Genomic DNA, 25,267 nt, shown 5'->3' with positions numbered 1-25,267 from the left:
CCGCCCCCGCTAACTCTCAGCGCGGCCCCTTTAAGAGCGGCCCCGTCCCCTTTACTCTATGTTTACATAACAGAGCCGGGCCGTACCACTCGCAGCCGGAGGAGGGGGGGGACGCGGCGCGGCGCGGCGCGGCGAGGCGAAGGGGCGGTGCTGGCCGGGGGCGCCCCCTCCGCAGGCGGTGAACGAGAGCGGGGAGCGAGGGCGCCGCTTGGCTCCTCCTACCCACCCCCCCGCCGCCAGCACTTGGTACGACCCTCGGAGTGTAGTGTCCGCGGTCGGGCGACCGCCGGCTCAGTGCGGGGCGCAGCGCGGAACCCGCTCGGGAGCTGCACCCGGCGCTGGGTGATCTCGGCGGCGGTCGCCCCGATGTTTTCCCCCAGCCAGGAGGAACACTGCGCCCCGAACAAGGAGCCCGTCAAGTACGGGGAGCTGGTGGTGCTGGGGTGAGCGCTGCGGTCGGGCCGTCCTGATGGGGAGGGGAGGAGGAGGAGAGCGGGGAGGGGGAAGGGGCTCAGAGGCTCCGGTGGAAGTAACTCCATTAGGGCGAAGCGTCCGACTCAGTCTCGGGAAGAGCCTGCGAGCTGCTTCCCTTGTGAAAATGGAAGGTAAGCCGGGCTGCGCGGCCCCGCCGCTAACAATGGTGCGGTGCAACGCCGTGTCACCTCGGGTCTTTAATTGCATCGGGGCTGCTGTTGTGCCGCGGAGGCTTTTTGTGCGCAGCTGAAAGCGTTTTCCTCTCCGTTGCTTCGCTGTTTTCAGCTGCGGCTGAAAGTAACAGAAGTACGGGATGTTTTTGGCTGTGATCTTAACGTGTGGAAACGCACCCATCTCCGCTTATCGCTTCTGCCCGAGGTCCCGCTCCTCCCCGCCGCGCGTTGGAACGCCGAGAAGATGAAATAAACTTCGTGCGGTGTGGGTTTTGGATTTGAGAGCCAGCTGCTGCCGAAGACGCGCATCTCGTCCTTGTAGTGCGAAGCGGCTGGCTGCGGGCTGAGCTGTGCGCTCGGTGCCTTTGTGGGCAGCGCGGATGCGGAGTGCCGCCGTTCCCTTCCGCCAAACGCGTTGTGATGGAGGCGTGACAGGCGGGGGGCAATGCGGTGACTTCGCTAATTACGTTTTCGGTGTGTGAAGAGCCGTTTAACGCCGTTAAAGCCGATTGCTACCTTTCCCGTGAGGTGTTTTAACCTGTAAGTAATGATAGAATGGCCTGGGTTGAAAAGGATTACAGTGATCGTTGAGTTTCAACCCCCTGCTATGTGCAGGGTCATCAACCAGGCTGCCCAGAGCCACATCCAGCCTGGGTAACACAAACTTACTCTGTTTTCTTCTTTGGTGACTCAGTATTTGCAACTAGAAATTCTCAGAACATAGCAAGCATCTGTTGGGCAGCGTTAAAAATACATGTATTAATACCTGCCTGGTATTAAAAGCACGCAGTCTGGAGTTCGGTGTAATTAAGAAGGCGTAAATCTGCTCTCTTCGAAGTGAAACGGAGATCTGTAAAATGCAGAAGCCTGGCACTGCAGCTCTTGTCATCCCCGCTTGATTTAAATGGTTAGAATGACCTCACAGCTAATTTTAAAAAGTTGTTTTGGGATACCATGTAGCTTTAAAAAAGAAGGGGGAAAAAAATGACATAGAAGTCATTCATCAGCGTCATAACCCATCTGGAGCTGTGAGACTTGTAAATTAGATGGGGAGAATGATGATGAACAAAGGAGTTGGCCTACCTGGTGAGCTGCCGAGACCTCTCTTTTTGATATGGTAAAACTTTCATCTTTTGGGCAGGGAGACGATTGTCCCCCTTTACTCTGCTTTCATGATGCCCTATCTGGAATGCTGTGCCCAGGTCTGGGGCACCCAATGCAAGAAAGACAGGGAGCTGTTGGAGAGCATCTGGAGGAGAGCCGCAGGGATGATCAGGGGACTGCAGCACCTCCACTACAAAGACAAGCTGAGGGAGCTGGGCTTGTTCAGCATGGAGAAAAGAAGGCTGCGGGGTGAGCTCATTGCCTTTCAGTACCTAAAGGGAGCCTACAGACAGGAGGGGAATCAACTCTTTGAAAGGGTAGGTAACAGCAGAACAAGGGGAAATGGTTTGAAGTTGAAGGAGGGCAGATTGAGGTTGGATGTCAGGGGGAAGTTGTGTACTATAAGAGTGGTGAGGTGCTGGAACAGCTGCCCAGAGAGGCTGTGATGCCCCGTCCATCCCTGGAGGTGTTCAAGGCCAGGTTGGATGGGGCCCTGGGCAGCCTGGGCTGCTGTGAAATGTGGAGGTTGATGGGCCTCATGATCTTTGAGGTCTCTTCCAACATTGGCCATTCTGTGGTGATTCTGTGATTCTTTTGTTCTTGCTCTGCCTTAGCAGTATTGCATGGGGTTCTTCTGTTCCTGGTGTTAACATCAAGGGGAATGTGTTCCCTTGGCAGGAGGTGGTTCTCCCACCAGGATGTGCTGCTGTGTTCTGCAGACAGTGTGGCTGCTCGTCTGCAAGTGGTGTGGCAGTTCTTGTTTGGTGAAGGGTTTCTTGAGATTTACATAATCTGTGTTGTAGTGAGCAAAAGCAGTTTATATAAATCAAGCCAGACAGGTCAAGATGGCTGGTAAAGAAGAGATCATCTGGTTGTGTACATCTGCTCCTAACATCATCTGTTCACAGAGGGCTGTGGACTTTTTGATGAAGTGGAAGCATCCGCAGTCATTTTTATTTTTATTTTTATTTTTAAAGCCTTTATTTGAAGTCCCTTCAGAGCAGTGTTCCATTAAATGCTTTGTGGAACATGGGACTGGAGGGAGTTGTGAAGGAGAAGCTGAATGCAGTAGCAAGCACCTCAGTAGAGCATTGGGGTATTTAATGAACTGGTTGGCTGGTCTGGTAGCTGCTCGTATAGAGCTGCATGTGGTCAGAGCTGTGCTACAGAAAACCAAACCATCCCCTTGAGGGGATTGCATCTCTGCAGACTTACCCACTATTTAGTGGTGTCAGTGTGCTGTTTTCAGATGGTAAGATCATAGAATCATAGAGTGGTTTGGGTTGGAAGGAACCTTTAAAATCATCCAGTTCCAGCCCCCTGCTATAGGCAGGGTCACCTCTCTCTGGACTTGGTTGCTCACAGCCCCATCCAGCATGGCCTTGAAAAGATGGTGTAAGCGGACACAGGAATACCAGGGAAGCATGTCTTAGAGGCAGAGACCTCTAGCAACAGAAGGATTTTGGCCCTGATGTTAGAGAAGCAATTCAGCATAGAATCCTTTGAGTTGGAAGGGTCTCCTGAAGGTCATCCAGTCCAACTACCCAGCAACAGCACCTTGCTGCCAGGTTAATGAGGACCACTGGACCCCCTTCTGAACAGACATGCTGTAGTTCTGCTTGAAGAAATTTAAAAAAATATATATAAAATTCTGATCCATGTTTACAGTGATAGATTCTGCTTTAACTTTTGGGAAGCTGTCCTCATTGATGGATCACTCTATGCTATTAGCAATTCAGATTTGAAGCACGTTTCTTTGTGTTAATCTGGGAGACTTTCATTTTTAGACCCTTGTTTCTCATACAGGCTATTTCTGACTGCTCCAAGTTCCTCTTAATCACTACCTTCTTGATAAGCTAAATAAAGTTCTCTAAGTATTTCCTATGTCTAAGCACGTTTCCAGTTGTTAAATTATCTGTTTGGCTTTTTTGGAACTCTTTTGTTCATCTCCTTCAACTGCACAGCAAGGGGGGCTGGTGCAGTGTGCCAGTCATGCTGCTGAAGGCAGAAGCAGTGTAGCATCTGTGCTTGTCCTTGGCATCTGTTTGCTTCTGCTTATGGGCTGAAGGCAGGGAGGGTCATCCTGGCTATGGCATCCTGCTGGAGAATTACCTTGTGCTTATGTGGATTTGCTGTTTGATACAAACCTGAGGCTTGTAGTGATTCTGTAACTTTCCATGCTGTATGGCGTAGATGCATTATTGGAGCAGCTTAGGTAATTCTGGTTCTGCTTTGGGACCTTATTTTAAAATGTGCATTAGACTTCATTGATGGACTTGAGTTTTTTGTTTTCTTAATGAAAGTTTGTTTGTGGTTGAGTAGAGCAGAGATTCTGCTTCGTTTATGGTAAGAAAGAAAACATTCTGTGTGACTATCATATTCCTTGGAGTACTTCTGACTTCCTCAGCATGCAGATTTGTATTCAGCTATAGGCTTTGTTCACAGCATCACAATATTGATATCAAACTGGAGAGCAGAAATCTCAAACACAGGAAGCAAAAAGCTATGTGAAACAAAGCCATTCGAAGCATCAGATATCTGCGTGTTGGATGCTTGTTATGGAGAAATAAAATCAGGTGCTTCTGGGAAGTGGTGCTACTCCTCTGGCATGTGCAAGGCTGTAGGTCACACATGTAGAAGCAGGAGGCAGTGGAGTCCTAGAATGGCCTGGGTTGCAAAGGAGCACAGCGCTCATCCAGTTCCAACCCCTGCTGTGTGCAGGTCACCAACCAGCAGCCCAGGCTGCCCAGAGCCACATCCAGCCTGGCCTTGAATGCCTGCAGGGATGGGGCATCCACAGCCTCCTTGGGCAACCTGTGCCAGTGCCTCACTGCTCTCTAACTGCTACTTTCCTACCTTGGCAGAATCAGGGATTCTTAGCTTCCCGTTTTCAGTTAGAATTTGTAAACAAGCAGATAATGTGAAAGTCTGCTTACCTCTAATTAAAAAAAAAGCCTATAAAACTAGAAATGACTTCCTAGGCTACTAAGATTACCTTTGTGCTACTGAAAGCAGTATCTTGTTCAAGCTCCTTCATGCTCCATTGTAACAGCAGGCTGTTTCTCAACTGTGATTGCAAGGTTGCTAGAGAACAGACTTTTCCAGAGAGGTGAGGAACTTCTGGCTGTTTTATACTCGCTTATTATGGAGTTAATGTTACCCTTTAACTTGCTTAATCATTATTTCTCAGCAGTTACAGCACACGTCAACTTCATGCTTTGGGAAGATGCAGCCTTCTTTTTGTGTACTCCAGGCTAAGGAGAAGCTGGGTGAACGTGAGCCAACCTGCCTTGCTGAAGGTGGGGTTTATTAGTTGAGAGTGCCAGCAGAAAAGTTTTAAAGCAGCTTTTACAGACATACAGGCAACAGCTGTTTAGGTGGGCTGTGCTAGCCCTTGGTTTGACAGTTTTTCTTCTTGATATTGCCTACACTTGGTTTGGTTCTCAGTTTCATAGTGTCTGTGATTAGAATGGGTATGTAGCCTTACAAGGAGTGTTCTACATCTTGCTTTGTGTCTAGTAGCAGTGTTTCTGATGTCACTTAGGGTTGTTTGGTTACTGTGCCGTGTGCTAATTGCCTCATTTGTCCCTTGGTCAGCCAGGCAAGTAGAATTGAGGATGATTTGGTTCAACCTCCTAGATTCATGCAGAAACTTGCTTTCAGGCTTCCAGGTGTACCGAGTGTTGCCTGGGTAGCGAAATCTCATTTGTGTTCAGGGTGCTTTGTATTTTATCAGCAAGTATACTTGGTGTTTGTTTTCCACTCTGCCCCAAGGTCAGCAGTGAAAAGCTTTACATCATGCTTGTCCCAAACCTAAACCTTGAGGGACAGGAATGGGAATGCTAGCATATGCAGCATCCTTTTTACTTCTGTCTGTTGCCTAATTATGCTATTGCTGTGTTGAAGAGGAACCTCTTCTAAATGTGCTTTTTTCCCCTCAGCATGCTGTTCAGATTTTTGTCTCTCTTACCTTGTAAGTAGATGGGATGTTCCACCAGCTCCATCTCTCTGTCTCCTCTACTACTTCCAGCCTATTTCTGCTGAAACTCCTTGTGTTCTCTTAGCAAGAAAGACTCTGGCCACCCTGATTTAGATGAGAGGTTATTTCCATGCCTACACAAATGTCTGTCACTTGTACCAGGGTTATATTTGCTATGTAACAGATCTTTGCCTCAGTGAGGTGTGAAACTTTCTTCTTCAGTTGGTAGCTACTTGTCAGCTCTTGCTGAGTAGTGACAATTCTCCTTTGATTAGCACATGATATAAAATATGGGCTTTGGACAGCTGCTGGCGTAGCTTTCTGCAGGTTATTTCTGAGTCTGCATGCTCTATGGATGCTTTGGAGGGACCAATTTGCAAGTAACACTTGGGATTAGATTCTTCTATTTCTTAGTGGCCTAGAACAGGTCCTGGTCCTTGCACTAAGCAAGCAGCACAGCTGAGAGCAGAAGGGCTGCAGATGAGCTTGTTGGGATATGGATGCAGGAGCAGCCTGTCACTCCCCAGTCAATTGTGCCCTTTCTATAGCATCACTTTAGCATTCAGCCTTGTAATGTGACAGCAAGTGCTGTCTCACAGGGTCTTTGTGTCCTGTGGATGGCTGTGCAATGCACGCTACAGTAGTAGTAGAAACGTTCCAAGTCCTTGGAGGCTTCTTACTGAAGGGCTGTGTGGCAGCAGAATGTGGGGTTTTAATGACCGTGTTCTGAGTGCTGTGTGGACAAAGTGACTGGGGGCTTGCATTGCTGTGATTAATATAACTTCTGCTCACAGAGGGGCCTTCTGAGCAGTGTGTGCAAGTATCAGCGGTTCTGCACTTAAGTTTTGTTCTGTTCCTCCAGGGCTGGGCTGTGAAGTCCTGTGAGATCAGCCTGCTGCTGCTTAATAATGGCAGTTATTGGGTCAGGGTGAAGAGAGAACAGTTGAGCTAACAGCTTTCCTCTGTTTCACAACAGACAGGCTGGATAGGTGGAATAGATGGCTGTGAGAGCGGGCGCAGGCAACATCTGCAGTGCTGAGCAGTTTCATTCATTAAAAACAAAGTTTTGAGCTGAGCTTAATTAGGCCTGATATCAAAGTGCTGATTGCCGAGGACTTGTTAGGCACACTTCTGTCAGCAGGAGTTTGTTGTGCCTCTGATGGGCAGGGAAACCAAGTGAGCCACGTCTTTTGCTTCTGCAAGTGATTTACTTCAGCTGAGAGATCTTTTTTTCCCTCCCATTTAACAATATCATCTTTACTGTAGGACTTAAGTACACTGTATATCCTGACCTAATACTCATCTGTCACATTTTATTGCTTACATTAACTATAATATAGCTGTGTTACTGACTGTAGCAGTTAATTGTGTTAAGCAGAGACTGAAGCAGCCGGTCACACAGTGAGACCAAAAACTTGCTTCAAATGTCGGTTTATTGTGCTGCCTCCACAAATGAATGGGGACAGGCGAAACAAAGGCAGCTGATGGTGTGCTTAAGGAAGGAGAAGGTCAAGAAGTACTTACTACACTTCTGTCTCTGAGTGCTGTAATGTTAAACTAACCCCTGTTGCAAAACGCTCCCTTACATTGAAGAAAATGAGGGCAGAGGAGAAAGTCTGGCATAATCTTTTTCTTATTGATTAAACGGTGCTTTTTAGAAAGCAGTCTTTACACTGAGCTGTACTGATGATGTGGTTAGCAGGCTTTCAGGTTACTCTTCACCTTGAAATGTGTATGCTGTTTTCATTTTAGGATCCAGTAAATTGATAAATGGTCATGAAGGAACTTAACTAAAGCCATCCGGTTTGGAGAATAATACCTAAACAAATAGGTAACCTTCAGGCATATGGGGTGCATCCTCTTAGGGCATATAAATGTCAGGGACAGAGCGGTACTGACTGTGAAGACAATTAGTCACTGCATGAAAGTAAACAAAACAAACTGAAGCATCTAAAAGCTCAAATCTCCTCTTGCATATTGCAAATAAACTGGAGACCAAATGTGCAAACTCCCTAGCACGTGCCTTTAGGAAGAGTGAAAGAAGTGTTTAGTCTAGACACAGAAGTTAATGGGCTGAAACTTTTGATATAAGCACAGCTGTATTTCTTCACATGAAGCAGCATGATTTTACTTTGTTGCTGTCTGATTTAGTAATGGTGTAGCGGTAGTCTTTGAAACAGGAGTAATGTGCATGTGTGCCTCTTCATGGGAGAGGCTGAACTGTTGAAAGATGTTAAAGCTGTAGCTTGTGCTTTCCCGTACATCCTGTGGCAGGATGCTGTCCATCTCTATGGATCACCATGTTTTTTTATGGAACACTGACTAATAAATCAAAATGTTGCTGTACTTCCAGCTTGACTTCCTTCTAGTCTGCGTTGGACCCCCGAGGGCAGGCAGCTGTGAATCTCGGCCTTTGGGTTCAAAAAGGAGTTTGGCACTGAAGAGGAATCTTTTAGTCTGGTTGTTTTTCATTACCTCATATTAATTGTCCTTATCTCTGTGCTAACAAGCATGTAAGTTGTTTGAATTACTTTTTCTGTCTTAATATTTGATAGAACAGTTTCCCACTGCATCACAGAGTTCGGAATTCATGGGTTTAGTGCATGACCTCTTGTTGCAGCCTGTGGCCTTGTGTGTGTCTGTGTCCCTGCTGCTAGAGCAGTTATGTGGGCAGAGGCTTTGACCATAGAATCACAGAATGGCTGGAGTTAAAAGGGACCCTAAAGCCAGTTAATCCCTGCTGTGGCCTTGGCCACCCCCTCGCTGGGATCAGGCTGCCCAGGACCCCATCTATGGCCTTGGACGCCCCAGGGATGGCTTTTTGGACAGTCTGTGCCAGGACCTCACTGCCCTGTGGGTAAAGATTTCCTCCTAATACCCAACCTAAATCTCCCCTCTCTTAGTTTAAGGCCATTCTCCTTCATTGCATCACTGTCAGCCCATGTAAAAAAGTCAATCTCCTTCCTGTTTGTAATCTCCCTTTAAGCAGTGGAAGGCTACACTGAGTTCACCCCAGAACCTTTTCTTCCTCGTGCTGAACAAGTTTGGCTCTTTCAGCCTGTCTTTGTAGGAGAGTTGCTCCAGCTCTCTAAGCTAAGCATCTTTACTGCCTCTTCTACACTCCCTTTGACAGCTCTGAATCTTTCTTGTGCTGAGGGCCCCTGGCCTGAATGCAGTGCTCTGGATGGGGGCTCGTGAGGGCAGAGCAGAGGGAGTCAAACCCTTCCTGCCCTGCTGACCCCCATTCTGCTGATGCAGCCCAGAACACAGTTGGCCATCTGGGCTGGCAAGTGCACACTGCTGGCTCATGTCCAGCTTCTCGTCCCCCAGGACTCCAAGTCCTTCTCTGTGGGGCTGCTCTCAAGGAGTTTTCTTCATCTGTGTGCATTTGGGACTTAAGTGCTGACTCAAGTGCAGCACTTTCCACTCATTCGTAAGTGTTCCCTAATCTGATTCTGATGGAAGGCTTCATTAAGTGGACTGTCAATACCTCAGAAGTTTTTGGCCAAAGCGTAGCAGCGAATTAAGCAAATTGATCTTAGGGCAGATCAAGAGGGTGCAGACTTAGTTTGACAGTGAGCAGCTGAGTAACTCCTTCCATCAGAGCTGAATCTGAAAAGGAAGTTTGGCAATAGCTGAACAGATCGGTTTTGCATGGCTTTTTTTACTCCTTTTCTTGTCTTCAGCTTATCTTCATGGGACCCAGGCAAAGTCTGAAAGATGAGAGGCTCCTTCAGATGGCCCAGCTGCCCGTGGGATATGCTGGCATTCCCAGCAGTTCCAGGAACATGGTTCTGTGGTCAGCATCTCTGCAAGCTTCAGTCTTATGGACTGTGGTGAGATTTCTCTTCAGATGTCTTGATCAGGCTGCTGGGGTGCAGAACACAAGCTGCTCACTTGTTTTTAGGGATGTATGCTTGTTTTTTCAATGTTTCCAGAAGGTTTTCTTAAATAACCATGTCTGGAAGTGAACCCCTGCACCCATTTAAATACTAACACAGCCTTCCCTGAAGCATTTGTAAAATGTGTTCCTTGTTTTCTCTCCTGGAGGTAAATAAGCCTTCCCCCCCCCCAGTGTTTTCACAATCTCTTTGCTGTCAGAGCAGAAGAGCTTTAATGTTTGACTTCTGTTTTGTGCCTTACTTTCAGCATTGGAGCACAAAATGCTGTTACATTGCTGGCTCAGCCCTGCTTTATCTCTTTGGTTGCACAATCACATTTCCAGCTGTAATGCTTGCAGTAAAACTAGATATATAGCACTCAAGTTGTGAGTTTCCAGTGTGCAGGGGCTGGTGTAATATAGCAAATACCTTTCCATTTAAGGATTCAGGAAGACTACAAAATATAAAGTACAGTACCTTTTGTAAGCATAGCGGGAGTTTAAGTGATTAGCAGGGTCTTAGTCAAGCTCAAGGTTTATTATACGCAATGTGACTTCAGGAATTGGCCTCTGATCACGTATTGCTACTTTGCACCTTAGACCAGTCTTCTCCAAGAAGTTTATATTAAAGCTTTACCTACTGGAAATCTCTCAGCAGTGTGTAAAAATAATACTTTGTTAAAGGGTAAGCAGATCTTTCTGTGGCAAAAGTGATTTGTTCTTTCTCCTCTGGGCATTCTGTAGCCAGTGCAGGCAGGCAGGAAGGAAGGAACTGGATTTTGGATTGGCTGGATTCCAACTGCAGGCTCTATTCAGATCCCAGCCAGAAAAGAATATTGGCTGACTTGTAAGTTTTGGGCAGAGATTGCAGTTGAGAAGAAACAGCCGTCTTGGTTTTGTGAATTGATGAAGTTTGCTATGAATATGTTGCATGGTAAAAAGTGAGATGCTCTGTGCTGTGTTGGGTTGGAGAAACGCATTAAAAATCAGTTTGTTGTGTGTAAGTTAAGGCAGCAAAACAATTAAATGAGGAAATCGGTGGCTTGCACACATGTATGATGCTTTTTAATATTCAGAAAGTGCTCATCCAGCTCCAACCCCCTGCTTTGTGCAGGTCACCAACCAGCAGCCCAGGCTGCCCAGAGCCACATCCAGCCTGGCCTTGAATGCCTGCAGGGATGGGGCATCCACAGCCTCCTTGGGCAACCTGTGCCAGTGCCTCACCACCCTCTGGCTGAGAAGTGCCTGGTAGTGTTTAGGCGCAATGGGACAGACTGTTCAAGGGTCTGATGCCTCCTTCAGACTGTGATGGGCAGCCGTGGGGTAGAGGCAGGATCAGGATGCTGACCCAGACAGATGGAGGCAGTGTGCAAGATGGCTGCTGCTCCCCTGCTGCCGAGGCAGTCTCATTGCTGGAGGACACCACATCCTCAACTTGCTGGCACTGTTGGCTCTGTGTTGCAGTCGTTTTCCATCTGCCTCTGATGAATACTCAGTGATTTACTGAAAGAGGTAGTGGCAGGTGAGGCTGTAGTCTGTAACTGGAAATGAAGGATGTCATTGAACTGATTTTTATTCCACAGCCTCTCGATGCTGTTTGTGCTCTATTGAGGAGACTCTGTGACATAAATCAGCCCACCACTCCCCCTGCTTCGTTAGACATCAGGGAATCCACGTGACTGTGATTGCCTCGCAGCTGCAGAAGTTGTTCAATTGGAGCTGTCACCTTAGTAGACAAAGAAGGGATCCAACTGCAAGTCATGTTGCCCAGAGGAAATCATGCTTTGCTGGCTCTTTAGCTTATGAAATTCCTTGCTTTTGATTCTTCTCTTTGTCACTACCGTGGCTTCACCTCTACTGCTTGTAATAATTGTGCGATGTCAGCCTTGAGTGAATGGGAACAAACACAGATGTGCTGTCACTGCTGCTAACCAGACTGAGGCAGTCTGGGTGCAGAAGTGCTGTGATCCCTGCAGGCAGCCAGGGCTGTGTCTTAGGGCCTGACCCAGGTGGCTGTGAAGAAAATCTGAGTATAGTAAATGTGTTCATTGTAAATGGAAGGGAGAGAAATGCCTTTGGGTGGAAGTAGCTGACAGTTACTAGAAAAACCTTAAGTGTTGTGTGGTGAGGCACTGGCACAGGTTGCCCAAGGAGGCTGTGGATGCCCCATCCCTGCAGGCATTCAAGGCCAGGCTGGATGTGGCTCTGGGCAGCCTGGGCTGCTGGTTGGCGACCTGCACGCAGCAGGGGTTGGAGCTGGATGAGCACTGTGCTCCTTTGCAACCCAGGCCGTTCTGTGATTTTTCTGTGTATAGAACTGAGTTACTGTGATGCATACTTCTGCTATGTCAGCTTTTCTCTGCTTTTTCAGTGGAAAAGACATCCTGGAAGAATCAGTGTCTGTTTTTCCTAGAAAACCAGCTTTTCAGAGGCAGTCTGAAACTTTGTCTTGGGAATTCCAGATAACATCCCCTGTAGTTCTGCAGCCTCGTGATTCTTCTTGTGTACGAGCTCAGTTCAAAACCCAGATTGGCATTTTGTTACTTAATATAAGCCTTTAGTTTTCTCAGAGGGCAGAAGTCACACTTTCCCAGTGGCTGTAAAGCAGTCCAAAAATCCAGAAGGAGAAGCTTGTTTGGGATTTGCCCAGATGTGAATATTTCTCTAGTAGACTTCAGGCTTGTTATGTTATAGTGGGCAGTTCCAAAAGATGCATTTGACAGTTTTAGGGACATAAGATATTAAAACAGGCTGATGCAATGTATTTCTGTACTTCTTTTTTTTAACCATCTTCTCCTACCTCCTGAGGTGGTAGAGTGATGGCATCTTTTACAGGAGACTTCTGTGTAACAGAAACAAATGCCAAGGATCTTCCCTCTGCTTTTGATAGAGCTGTAGAGAAAAGTAGAATAGCTAACAGGAATTAAAACAGATAGGGTTTTACAAGTATAATGCCAGAGTACTGACAGGGTAACGAAGGAATATGCTCTTTGCTTGCTCTAATATGCATGCAGTCTGTTTAGATAGGCAAGGGAGAAAAGGTGTACATATACATATGTTCTGCAGATACCTGAACTTTTACAAATGTATGATTATATATAGGTATTAAATATATTACATATATTATATGTATTTGTACATCCTCATCTGCTAGCAGAGCAGTGTAATGAGGCATTTGTTAGCATCACGTGCTCCTCTGTTCAGTTGAAAACAGCATCTTATGGCCCTGGTGCCCCGTTGGAATGTCAAATATAAAAGCTGATGAGGGTGACAGGGAATCTCCTGAGCCAGTCAGCTTGATGTGTTACTTGATTTCTGTGTGTCTGAACTAGCTCTTGTCAGATGTGCTTTGCTGGGGAAGCTACTTCCAACTGCAGTTTTATCATTAGCTCTACATGTGCAGCTGCTTTTCCGTTTGGCTTGCAAATGCTGCTTGTAACTCCTGTAATACTGTTTGGAGTTATAGCCTGTACTTTGGGAGACAGTGCTTGAAACAGATCCTGTTTTCTTGGTTCAGTTTGATGCATGGTGCTCCCTTGCCTTCGAAATCAAAGGAATGTAGATATTTAGAGACAAACACATGGTGTGGCTTGTTTTGCAGAAGCTAGTGAACAAGAATTGTACTGGTGTGCTGACTGACTGTGGGTACTGGATTTAAAAAAAAAAAAAAGGGGGGAGGGGGTGGGAGGAAGGAGATTGAGACAACTATGTATGGCTTTAAACTTGGTTTCAGTTCTATAGACCGTTGGGATTCACGTTGTGTGAGCTATGGGAGGACTTTGATCCTCCAATGAATTTGACTGCTGGCGAGCCTGCTGTGTGGCTTTAGGGTTTCTGTGCTTGTTTCTGTGTGTGAGCAGTCTTGCTTGTGGCTGACTGTGCATCAGTGAGAGTGGAGCACCTTCCCATCTGGGTGCTGGTACTGCAGAGCTCTTGTTTGGGCAGGCACTTGATGGGGTTACAGAAAGCTGTAGAGTGGGAATCTTCTGGAGGCTGGAATCTCTGAGCTCCTAGAAAGGAAGAGCTTCAGGCATACATCATTTATGTGACTTCAGGTCATGTTTTGCCAAGGAGGCTGTGGATGCCCCATCCCTGCAGGCATTCAAGGCCAGGCTGGATGTGGCTCTGGGCAGCCTGGGCTGCTGGCTGGTGACCTGCACACAGCAGGGGGTTGGAAGTGGATGAGCACTGTGCTCCTTTCCAACCCAGGCCATTCTATGATATGAGTCATTCTCATTAAGTATATGCAAATTCACTGTAACTCCTAAATATTTATGGGATTGTCTTCTGAGATCACGCTGGTATAGAAGTTGAGTTGTTGAGAAGTTGAGTTTATTTCTTGTAACACCTTGGGAAGTTCTCTTGAGGGAAGAACAAGAGATCAGGAATTTTGCAGTGAAGTGTAAAGCTGATATACTTTGCCATCAGAAATGGTACAGATCCCAGACTAGTTCTCTGGATTACTGCACTGATAATTTCTGGTATATCAAGACTTGTGGAGGGAACAGTCAGCTGTGCAGCAATGCTTGCAAACCTCCACTGATCCAGTAGGTTTGAGAGAATTCCTCATAACCAGATTTAAAGAACTGACTTCTCCTGTAGGGTGTTTCTGTTGTTTGTTTTTCTTAATAGGGTACATATACACACTTTTAGCAAAGAATGGGCTTTGCTCGCTTCCTTTCTGGCTGTTCTGGGTGTAACGCTGCACTGCTTCCTGATGTTCTCTGGACTTAAGTGCTTCACTTTCTATTGAGTACTTTGCCTCTGAGATCACCTATGTTCACAAAATGGATGTAAGTTTTCTTTCTCCATGCTTAATGTTATTGGAAGGAACCTAAAAAGATTCTTGTCATGCTTGAGTGTTAGAAAATACTGTAAGCAACAGACCCTGGAACTACTTGTCTGTGCAATCACAAAGATATTCCAGCTGCTCGTATTTGGAGGAGAACTGAAATAATAAGGCAGCTACCACTTCAGTTTATAAAAATGTGAGCAGTCAAATAGTCCTTGATAGCGTGTTAAAGAAAGCACTTGGCAGCTGAGAAAATGATTTGTTTGAGTCGTGCGTTTGTTTTAATAGACCAGATGATCCTTTGAATCCAATGCATTTTTTCTATAATGATAAATGTAGTGAAGCTTCAGACATCAGATGGTGGTGTTCCTATTCATTCCTCAGCTGTCAATTTGGACAGTTTGCTTTTTCACCTTCAAGTCGGTGTAAAGCCCAGATAGGCTGGGAACGTGCTTGGTGTAGCAGGGCAGGTGCCTGTGTCACAGGATCTCCAGTCCCCTTGCACTGTATAAGGTCTAATTTGTCTTAATTTTGAAAAACTCCCAGCTGGTTTTGATCTGCTGCTTGAGAGGCCCATAAATTGTTTCCATATTGAAACGTGTGGATGCTAAAAGTCTACTGTGTTTTGGATGTGCAGTCTTTTGCTTTTGCATCTGTTGCTTCTCTCCAAACCCAACTATGCGTCGTACTTTGCTTTGAGTGAGACTTTGTGTTCATCTGACTTGTTTTCAACACAGCAAAAGCTATTTGTATTCATTTTAACAAAATGCTGCGTTGAATAATTTCAGTGGTGTTTGGCTAGGTTGTAGTTAGGAACTGCTATTCATCTGGGTGCTTTCTAATATGAGAGATTTGGGGTTGGAAAGAGGATTCTCTAAACGTTATGCTTTCCCCACCTTTCAAGCTCTCGTAACTAGTGAAGAAGCATGCTTTGAAATGAACTTAATTAGTGTGTACCCTGTGTTTTGCTGTGCTCTAGCATTGCTGGTTTGATGCTCTGGTGAATGGTTTCAGTTGACAGCTTTGAAGATGGGCTTAAAGCACTGAACAAAATTGCCTCCTTGTTAGATGAGTGCTGGGTGGTAGCAGGAAAATGCTGGAAATAAGGATTGTCAAGGAAGTCATTGTGTGAAAAACTGATTCTCTTACCCTTTGCTATCCAAAAAGAAAACCTTTTGCATTTGAATGCTCTTGTAGTGTATTATGTTATAATTGGGTAATACTGTCTTAAATTTGTGGGTTTTTTGTGGTGTTTTTTTTTCCCTTTAAAGATAGTTGCTCTTTTTCCCCATTAATCAAGTGATTATGGATGACTTCTGAGAAATGCATGTTGTGGGTGTGACTTCACTCGTACTGTCTCTGGCTGTAGTATTTAACTGGGATGTCTGTGTAGGTTTTCAGCTAATAAGTTGTTAGAAACTGTCAGGCTGCTTTAATTGAAGCTCATCATGAGGCTCTGGTAGTCCACATCAGCATGCTTGTGAGGTGTGTGAGCATTTAATCAAACTCCTGTGCTGTGTGTGGAGGTGTCTTACAGAAGCCTGTGCAGCAAATATCTTTGGTTGCTGCTTCTTGAAATGCAAAATTCCTTGTTGTCAGTAATAAGTGCAGTTGAAGATTCTCCTTTAATAGTTAAACCAAGGTTGTAGTATGAATTGAGTTTTCTACAGAGACTTTTGTCTTGCAGAAGCTGTGACAAAGGACTTCTGTCTTTGCTTTCGCAAGAGTAAAAGTAACAGTGTTTTCCAATCTAGGACAAATAGCAAACCACATGCAAGCAAGGCTTGGTTGGAGCGATAAGAAGTTTCAGTATTAAGATCCCCCTTCTGCAGAAGAAATGCCAGATGGCTTGCACGAGTCTCAAAACTAGGTTTCTGGTGGGATTCAGTCTTCATATGTTACAAGAAGTTGTAGTGATGAAGCACCACACCTGCATTCCTCACTTGGAGATGCATTGCTTTTACCTCTTTGCTTCTGCATTTACTTGCTCTGTTAAATTATTTCCCATAGCAGTGTGTGGGAGGGTAACAGAGAGGCATGGGAATTTGGAAAGAAACTGGAAGTGTAAGAACTGCTTTTAATTTCCTTTATTTGCACTATGTGATTAACATGGTATTTGCAAGCCAGTAGCATCTTTTCCTAGAGGTAGAAATGCGTACAGATCAGGTGTGCATCTTCCTGGATTGCCTGTATTATGTAAGCTCAACTTGCAGGAGGATGTCTAAATATTGTCCTAAATAGAACTAAACAGGTTTTTTAATTATGTTCTAGCTGCTACAATTGCAGAGTCCTCCTGCTGATGGTGGATGGGGATGTGTGGAGGAGTATTGGCTGAGCAGCCAGCCTGTGAATTAATGTGAACCACAGCATGGCAGCTCCTTGCATGGCAAATCAGGAGGAGGTCGCAGCAGCCAGAAGCAGGCTCCTTGCCTCAGCCAGGGCTGGGAACCAGGAGAACAACTGGTTCTTTTTCAGAATGGTGAAGGAGAAGTGAGTTCACCCCAGAGAACCCCGCTGTTTCGCATGTGACTTTGTGCAGTGTTTTCAGGAGATAAGGTTCAAGTTTATCTGTGTACTGTGGGAAGGAGGTTCTAGCTTATCTGATGTGTTGCAGGAGGCTGTGAGAAACTTTCTCCATGGTGTGAATAGCCACACTCATCCTGATCTGTAAGAGGGGCTGGCTGTATTTGACCATACAAACACAATCAGGCTGGCATATAGCTTTTGGTCAAGGTGTCTACTAAGATCTTAGGAGACGAGCAATTAGGAGTGAACTTCTGGAGTGTTGTAGAAGAGCATTTGTAGGGGCCCATATCTGTACCAGGCTTTTCAAATAATCTGTTTGACAAGTAAAACTCTTGCCTCTAGTCACTATCAAGTCATGCCAACTCGGCCTTTACTGATTGTCTACCCAAGAATTGAAGGAGCTGCCAGATTAGACTGCATTTTCTGTTTGAAGGCTCTGGGACTGTACAGGTGGCAGTCAATGAGGCAGCTCTGCTAAGGCATGATGCTGGGGAAGAGATGCTTGTGGTGAGCACACTGGATATTTTGAAAGCCCCACAGAAGGGAATGCATTGTAAGGTGTTTACAGGTGTAAAATGGCTTCCCAAATGCAAGTTGTAGGAACAAATATTTATCTTAGGGGGAGAAAAGATGCTGATTTAGCCACAACTAACTATGCCGACATGCCTTTCTCAGGGATAATCAAGCTCACAGATGCAAAAACATTGCCTTAATTGGGGAAAGAGATGAGATTATTTGGGACTTCCAAACTTGCTGGTTTGGATTTTCTTGCTCAACAGGAAGACTGTTTTGTTAACCTGTACTGCTGGTGTGGTGATCAGGAAGCACTTCTGCCTGGAGATCTTCACCAACAGAGTCTGGGGTGAGACTGGGCCTCTCATTCGGGATGACCCAAGAGCCGTGGTTGTGGAGCAGTGGCTCTTGTTAAACTAAGGATGGAAGTTCTTTGCTTACCCATGAGTTACTTGTTGCTAAAGGCATAGTAACAAAAACTCTTGCAGCAGTAACTGAAGTAGCCTTAACTTAAAATCCTTTTCTTCAGAAAGAAGCAAAGATCAGATGGGAATGAAACCTTCTAGCATAAGCAGAGGTTATTGACAGGAAGTGCAGGAACCTTGCTTTGACTGGAGTCTCCCTTGTTGAATGCATGGGTGAGAGTTTTAACACAAAAGATGCTGAAATCCTAGGATGCAACTGCTGAAGGTATGCAGCATGCTGTCTGTAAGGTAGTGAGCAGGAATATCGAGGACGCTTTGGAATGGGTCTTCAAGTTGAAGATAGACAAGGTGACTTTTCTGAAGCTCTGTCAAGCTGTATTCTGTCATTCGGTGACCAGCAAGTAACTGTATGCTTTGCCAAAGGTGCACACTGCTGTGAACGTCCCTGCCCATTGCAGGGAGTTGAGTTAGGTGACCTTTGGAGATCTTTTCCAACTCAAATGATCCTATGAAGTAATACGGCATTTCTATGTTCAAAATGAATGTTTGGTGTGATAGAAGAGGGTACTGTTCAGAATGTAAAATACTCTCAGGGGAATTACCTAAAAGGAGTTGTAAGCTCATATATCTGGCAGTCAATACTGAAGCTGTTTGTGTTTATGTAAACAAGCATGTGGATTTTTTCCCCCATTTAATCTGTGTTCAAGAAAGGAAAAATTGGATGCTTCAGCACAATAGGGCTTTCCAGCTGGTCAGGGCTTTAGCCTATAGTTGTGAAAACCTGCGGTTGGTTATTGCCAAGGCAAATAATATATCTTTAGACTTATAATGTTGTAGATACCATAATGCAGGCTTGCAATGCTGCCAAAGGAATTTTTCTCCTGTCCTCTGTGCCATTTTTTTCCCTTGTTGCTGATAAAAATGCTTCTGTGGCCTTGCAGTGAACCAGAGAGCAAGGAATTGATGTGGTTTAAACTAAATTTAAAGCATAAATCTGGTTTTATTTCCAGTGCATGTGAACCAGGGAGAGAAGCTGCACTGGGGCAGGGACAAAATAGCAAATGAAGGGTGGGACTGCTGCTTTTGGCAGCGGTGTTGGCCCACACTGGTTCAGTGATGGTAAAAAGCGTGCTGTAAGCCCAGACTGACTTCTGGTATGTGCTGAGCATATACTACTGTGTGATACCAAATATGGCATCAGAATGGACTTAAAAGGAAAAAATTCACTCAAGTCTGACCTCATAATGAAAGCTGTCACTAATGCTTTTGTGGCTTTGTTGTTCAGCGCAGGGAAGTCGTGCTTTCTTCTCATAAATTAGAGCCATTCTAACATCTGTTGCCTGCTCAAAGCTGAGTCTGTGAGATGGAATGGTAGCCTGTGCATGGGATGGCCTTTGAACATACAGTGTCTGCAGTGGAACTGTCAGCAACAGTGAGGAAAATGAAGTCAGGCTGATCCTTTTTGGCCAGTGGAAGCATTACTGGTTGATCTTGCTTTCCAAGCAGCAAAGCAGAAGCTTCCATGACATACCCCAACCCTGGGAAAAACTTACTGCAGTTTGCATGTCATTTGGTATACCAAAATCCTCAACTGTTTGATGTAAATCTGTTGGAAACTGGCTTTGTTAGTTAGAGAAATGCCAGCACCACTCCCTTATTTGCAAGGAACAGCGCTATCAACGGAGGTAATTATCCTGAGAGGTTCATAATGCTGATTGTCCTGGTGCTGCTGCCTCTGAGAGGCACTTGGAAAACGTACTGGGCTGCATCTGTTGGCTGTGGGGAGAAAAGGCTCCAATCTGATGCTATTTTCCTCCCTGTGAAATGCATAGGAATGCCTTGTGATTGTCCTATTGCTTCTCACTAGTATCTGATCAGAGTAAAACTTAAGAGTCTGTAATTAGTTTTTGCTGTTTGTTGTGCATACTCAAATCGTCCTGCCCTTTCATATAAAGGAAATGAAGAAATTGGCACAAAGAAAACCTTGGTGAAAACTTGTCAGTGCTAATCAGGATGGATGAATTAAGCTTTCATTTTGCTTGCATTTCCTTTCTATTTAGGTTCCAAGAGGCCTTTAACCTGGAGTGGCTTCTTTCTTTTCTTGTTTAAAAACTGTTTAAATTCTGAACAAGGGTGGGGGAAAAAAAAACCCTGTAGTGAAGTCAAGTGGCCTTTGCAGCTGATTGTTCTGCGACCATGAGAAAAGCCAAACAAGATAACCATGCCAAGTCTGGTTTTGACTTTCAGCAGAACTGCATAAAATCAGGACTGCTTAACAATGGTACCAGCACAGCAAATGTAATTGCAGAGTGTAAAGCCAGTAACGATGCTACTCACATGATTTCTTCAGGAGTTGTTGGTTTTTTTTTTTGGGTTTCAAGCACAAATCCATGCAGGAGGAATGTTGTCATTAGGGAAGGTATAGACATAATCGTGATAATAGTGTCACTGAAAGACAGTACTTACAATCCTAGAATGGCCTGGGTTGCACAGGAGCACAGTGCTCATCCAGTTCCAACCCCCTGCTGTGTGCAGGTCGCCAACCAGCAGCCCAGGCTGCCCAGAGCCACATCCAGCCTGGCCTTGAATGCCTGCAGGGATGGGGCATCCACAGCCTCCTTGGGCAACCTGTGCCAGTGCCTCACCACCCTCTGGCTGAAAAACTTCCTCCTTATATCCAACCCAAACCTCCCCGTCTCAGTATCCAAAAAGACTGGATCTGCAGAATCAAATCACTCACACTTTGAGGGCTTGTATTCATTACCTGTGGGTCATGGATATATAGAATCAGTCTTTAGGGATTAGGATCAGCTGTGTTAACTGAGCTCTACTCTCCTTGCACAGAGTTAACAAGCTTCCAAAAACAAATAGGCTTGGTGTGAACTAGGTGGTTTGTTTCTGTTAGTGTTTTTTTTGTTTGTTTTTTGCTGTGTTGGGGAATCTTTGTTAATATTTCAGAGAGACAAAGTGATCTTCCCTGTGAAAACAGGAGTGGCAGAACAAGTTGAGCTGTAACCCAGCCCAAAGCTCTGAACTACTCATGGCTCTCTGGGACTCTTTATCAAAAGCAGTCCTCACGTCTGGCTTTATGTTTGAGAGCGCTTAAATTTGAGAGCATAATCTCAAATCTGTTATCTGCTTAGGAATGTTCAGCAGTGCTGTAGTTCAGGTCTCACGTCCCCAGGTACTGCCCACGTGTAGCTGAAGCTATTTTCCATAGAGCTGTCAGGTATCTGTTGGATGCTGTAAGTAGGGCTTCTGCAAGGCTGGGCTCCAGGGCTTTAGCAAGCAGGCTGTGTGTCCTTGTCTGCCTCACTTTTCCCATCTTTTGGGGGGAAAAATATATATATATATACAACAAACAAAACAAAAAAAACTCCCCAAGCACGTTTTCTTGTAAGGCAAACTTGCTTGGTTATGTATGCCAAATGGTAATCTTATGAAAAATGATTCTAGGTTACTCTCTTGCTTTTCCTAGTTGGCAGCTGTAGGATTGCTCTTACAGCCTGAGCAGTGAGTGACCATTAATTTGGCTTCTGTAGGGCTACAAACTATTTCAGATCTGCAGATGGTGTGGTGGATATAGAGCTGGACTGCTTTCAAGTGCATCCCTAAATAGATAAGGACTTCTAATTCTTGGGCCTCATTTGATTTCTAGGGGGTCGGTCCCCTTTAAACCTTCTTTTCAGGTGGTTTTCCTGTTAGCTTTTAATCACAAAGACTGCTGGAGAGAAACAGGTGATCCAGTAGGTAGAATAGACTTCACCAGTAAAACTGCATAAATCTGTAAGTGGAATTGCAGCTGTAGGTCTTCAGGGAAGGGCCTGAAGATCAGGTGTGAAAGAGGCATCTGCAGTAAAGCCAAGTCCTGGGAGCACAGACCAGCTGAAAGCTATCAGGAATGTGACAGGTGGAGGCGCTGTGATGAGAAGCATTTACCCTTCCTAAATCTTTGGGGAGGGGGAAATGTGATTTCATTGCCCATGGATTGCAAAGAAACTTGCAGTTCCTTCCTTCCCTGGGGAAGGAATTATCCTCGTGAGGCTCAGTGCTTCTCTTAATAACTTACCTATTGGGTTTCTGTCTTGTGAGAGATGAAAGAATGACTGAAGGTTACTGGGCTACACCTGATAAAGGCAGTCATTAACTAGTCTTCAGATAGATTCACATGAATCAAAAACACAATTTCCTCTTAATAATAAATCTACTCCTAGAGGCTTCATTTAATAAATTAAAAAATCATTCTATGTGACTGGAGTTAAAACTGTATGTTTTTTTTCCCCAGCTTTTCCCAAATTTCTCCTTTTCTCTCTCTTGTCTTTTCCCTTCTTGCATCATCTGTGGGAAGCAAATAGCAGTGCAAAGACGTTTTCCCAACTCGCCATGTCATGAATTTAAACAAAAGGTTCTAGGACTTGTTCTTCAGAATTCCTTTAATTCTAAAGGCCAATAACTATTTCTGTTGCTGAACAGCTCATTGTTTCATGTGTAGTTGAAGCTTTATTCATCTTTAATAAGGTCATCAACCATTGGCAAGAAAGGAGCGTTTGAATGCCTGTAGTAATTTAGGTGGCAAAGCTTAGTATGACTGTGCCTTGTTTTTTAGCCCCGTGTTTGAAACAGTCAGGATACTGTGACCAAATTGCTGCTTTCCTTTTCTGTGTTTCAAACTGCTGATGCTTTGACAGACTCTTTTTTTGTTCAATTCCAGGTATAATGGCTCCCTCCCTAATGGTGACAGAGGACGCAGGAAAAGCAGATTCGCCCTTTATAAGCGACCTAAAGCAAATGGAGTTAAGCCCAGCACTGTTCACGTGATTTCTACTCCTCAAGCATCCAAGGTACATAACAGAGGCAGATCCTGTTTTCTGGTGTTCTTGGGTTGTATCCCAGCTACCTGATTCATCTTGCTGCTGGTTTGTTCTCTGATAGTCAGATACTTGCTTTGGAAGGTCTGTAGTGGATTTTCTTTCTAGAGATATGGATCTCTAATCCAGTTACTTATTTAAAGTAGTCTTTAACCTCAGGTATGAGTTAATCTGACCCTTCTGTCCTTATTCAGAAAGCTGACTGCCTTATCTGAGACACACGGCAGTCATGGAATGCATATCTGAGAAGTACATGTATTTTTTACTGGAATGTAAGATCATGTATGAACAAGTATGTGTTTCCTCTTCATGAGGATAACTGGGATGGTGTAAAACAAAGCAAACAAAAAAAACCTTGGAGATCCCTGTGAGTCTTTCATATGCAGTGCATGTTTTCATCTGAGGCCTGGTATAGACAGAGGAAGAACAGCATTTCAATGAGTATATTATCATAGCCATGTATATAAAACTGTCTGTGTTAAGGTTCTGCTGGTAGAATATATCTGAAGCAGTGAAAAGACATCTTACCTCCTCTCTAAATACTTGGTATCAGAAGGAAAGAGTGTCAAGTTCTGGCCAAATGAGGTGAATACTGAGTGGTTACACTCAAAAATGCATACTTTTGTGAAGCATACCTACTTCTTACTGTTAATATCAGCTGATGGGGGCACCAGCTACTGTTGTCCGAAGTGTGCTTTCTAACTTAGAGAATTGTTTAATACATAGGAGTTTTGTTTTGTGCTATGTAGAGTAGCATACACTTAAATATATAGAACAGAATCATAGAATGGCCTGGGTTGCAAAGGAGCACAGTGCTCATCCTGTTCCAACCCCCTGCTGTGTGCAGGTCACCAACCAGCAGCCCAGGCTGCCCAGAGCCACATCCAGCCTGGCCTTGAATGCCTGCAGGGATGGGGCATCCACAGCCTCCTTGGGCAGCCTGTGCCAGTGCCTCACCACCCTCTGGCTGAAAAACTTCCTTCTAAAATATCAGAATATACATTGATCTGTAGTGTCTGCATGTACACTGGGAACATTGGTCTGTTTTTAAAAATTTAATAAATGCAAAAAAGAAGTGTTTTACATAATTAATGCAAACATACACTTTGTAATAGGTAGTTTTAAGCATTTGGGCTTTAGATAGTATTTTGGCTTTTGACTTTCATAATATTTATAGGCCTGACACATGGCAAGGTGTCTGGTTCATGTTTATCAGCACTGTTATGGTAGTGTGGATATATGCTGTACAAATTAATGCCCTTATAAAGATAACACAGGGTCTGAGATGTTAAGGTCTTCTCTTTGAGGATCTGGATTCAGGTGGATGTGTCAGGTTGAATGTATTCTTCTGCGCTTTCTCTGAACCCTTATAAAAGAACTTTTGTGTATTTATACTTTTGTCTGGGGTGAGACTGGTGGGTGCCTGCCAGAACAGTGATGCAGTGAATTTCAGGGCACTTTTGGATGCACTGGAAGGCCATTTACATTCTAAAACACTTTCTAGGCTTTTCTGACACCATCAATATCCTAAATCTTTTTTGCCAGGAAAGGCTTCTGCATGCAGCTTCTGTAAATGATCCCAGAAATATTGGGAGGTAGAGAATACAGAGAGCTTTGTTCTTGGAAAATAATATGCAACTTGACCTCAACATTTTCCTTCTGTTCTGAATCTTTCAGTTTAAATCTTAGGGAAGGAAAAACAGTGGGAACTTGTAGTGCACAGGATATTACAAGTTTCCTCCCTTGCAGCTTTTCAGATACAAGTTGTTTTATTTTGTTTGCTCATCACCATGTGAAATGAGTCTCTAAGTAGAAGGAAGTTTCTTTACTCTCAGGTGCTGATGCTTTTTTGGTGGTGAGTGAGGCACTGACTGTCTTCATCTGTTTTGTTGCTGCTGTGGCATGGATGCTTGAATAAGGTGCCGCAGTGGTTTTGTGCAACTCCATTAATGCAGCAGCTCAAGAACCACAACTGTCACTGATTTGAAGTTAGTGTGTGAGCCTGAAAACTGCAGTAGGTCGTGAGAGGATGCTTGTCATGTTCTATTGTCCCAGCTATGTGCAGGTGTCAAGGACAGCTGGAGCAGCAATGGTTTCAGTAGCAAATCTAGCTGAGATAATTGCATGTGAATCAGTGCCTTTTGCTCCCTCCCCCCAAAGTGCTGCTTTTCTTTGCCTCTCTGCCTTCTAAATTACCTTCTTTGGCCCCTCCACAATTGTTTGGCCTATTAATGGATATATTCCAAAAGAAAGCATTTCATGAGGTTAAGAGTCACAGGTTTTTCAGATTACACTTAAAATATGCATACATATCTTCAACGTTATGCACCTGACTTCAAGACCTGCTTTATTAACTCCATGCTTAGACACCACGCAGGGAATTGTCCTGTCCACGTTTCACAGAACCGAGGCCATTCATTTGAGACAGACTTCTCCCAGCAGCTTCAAAATTGATATTTAAAGAAAGTGTATCCTTACCTCTCCAGTTCTACATTCGGGTTTTACTTAGAAAGGTCATTACTTGGATTGACCT

At 44.7% G+C, this 25,267-nt stretch overlaps 1 protein-coding gene across 1 annotated transcript in view; it reads left to right on the top strand.

Annotated features, from left to right (window-relative positions):
- Nucleotides 1-275: 275 nt before the first annotated feature.
- PELI2 (pellino E3 ubiquitin protein ligase family member 2) overlaps nucleotides 276-25,267 on the top strand; it is a 64,850-nt gene continuing 39,858 nt past the window's right edge. Inside the window, exons 1-2 of the mRNA XM_052696643.1 lie at nucleotides 276-443; nucleotides 22,578-22,707. Coding sequence (XP_052552603.1) covers nucleotides 367-443; nucleotides 22,578-22,707 — 207 coding nt within the window. The 5' untranslated portion in view covers nucleotides 276-366. The remainder of the gene's footprint in view (nucleotides 444-22,577; nucleotides 22,708-25,267) is intronic.

This window comes from Tympanuchus pallidicinctus, unplaced genomic scaffold (assembly GCF_026119805.1).
Source record: "Tympanuchus pallidicinctus isolate F22 unplaced genomic scaffold, pur_lepc_1.0 scaffold3, whole genome shotgun sequence".
Taxonomy (NCBI): Eukaryota; Metazoa; Chordata; class Aves; order Galliformes; family Phasianidae; genus Tympanuchus; species Tympanuchus pallidicinctus.
The sequence above is the reverse complement of the archived record's forward strand: the minus strand, read 5'-3'. Positions and strand labels throughout refer to the sequence as shown.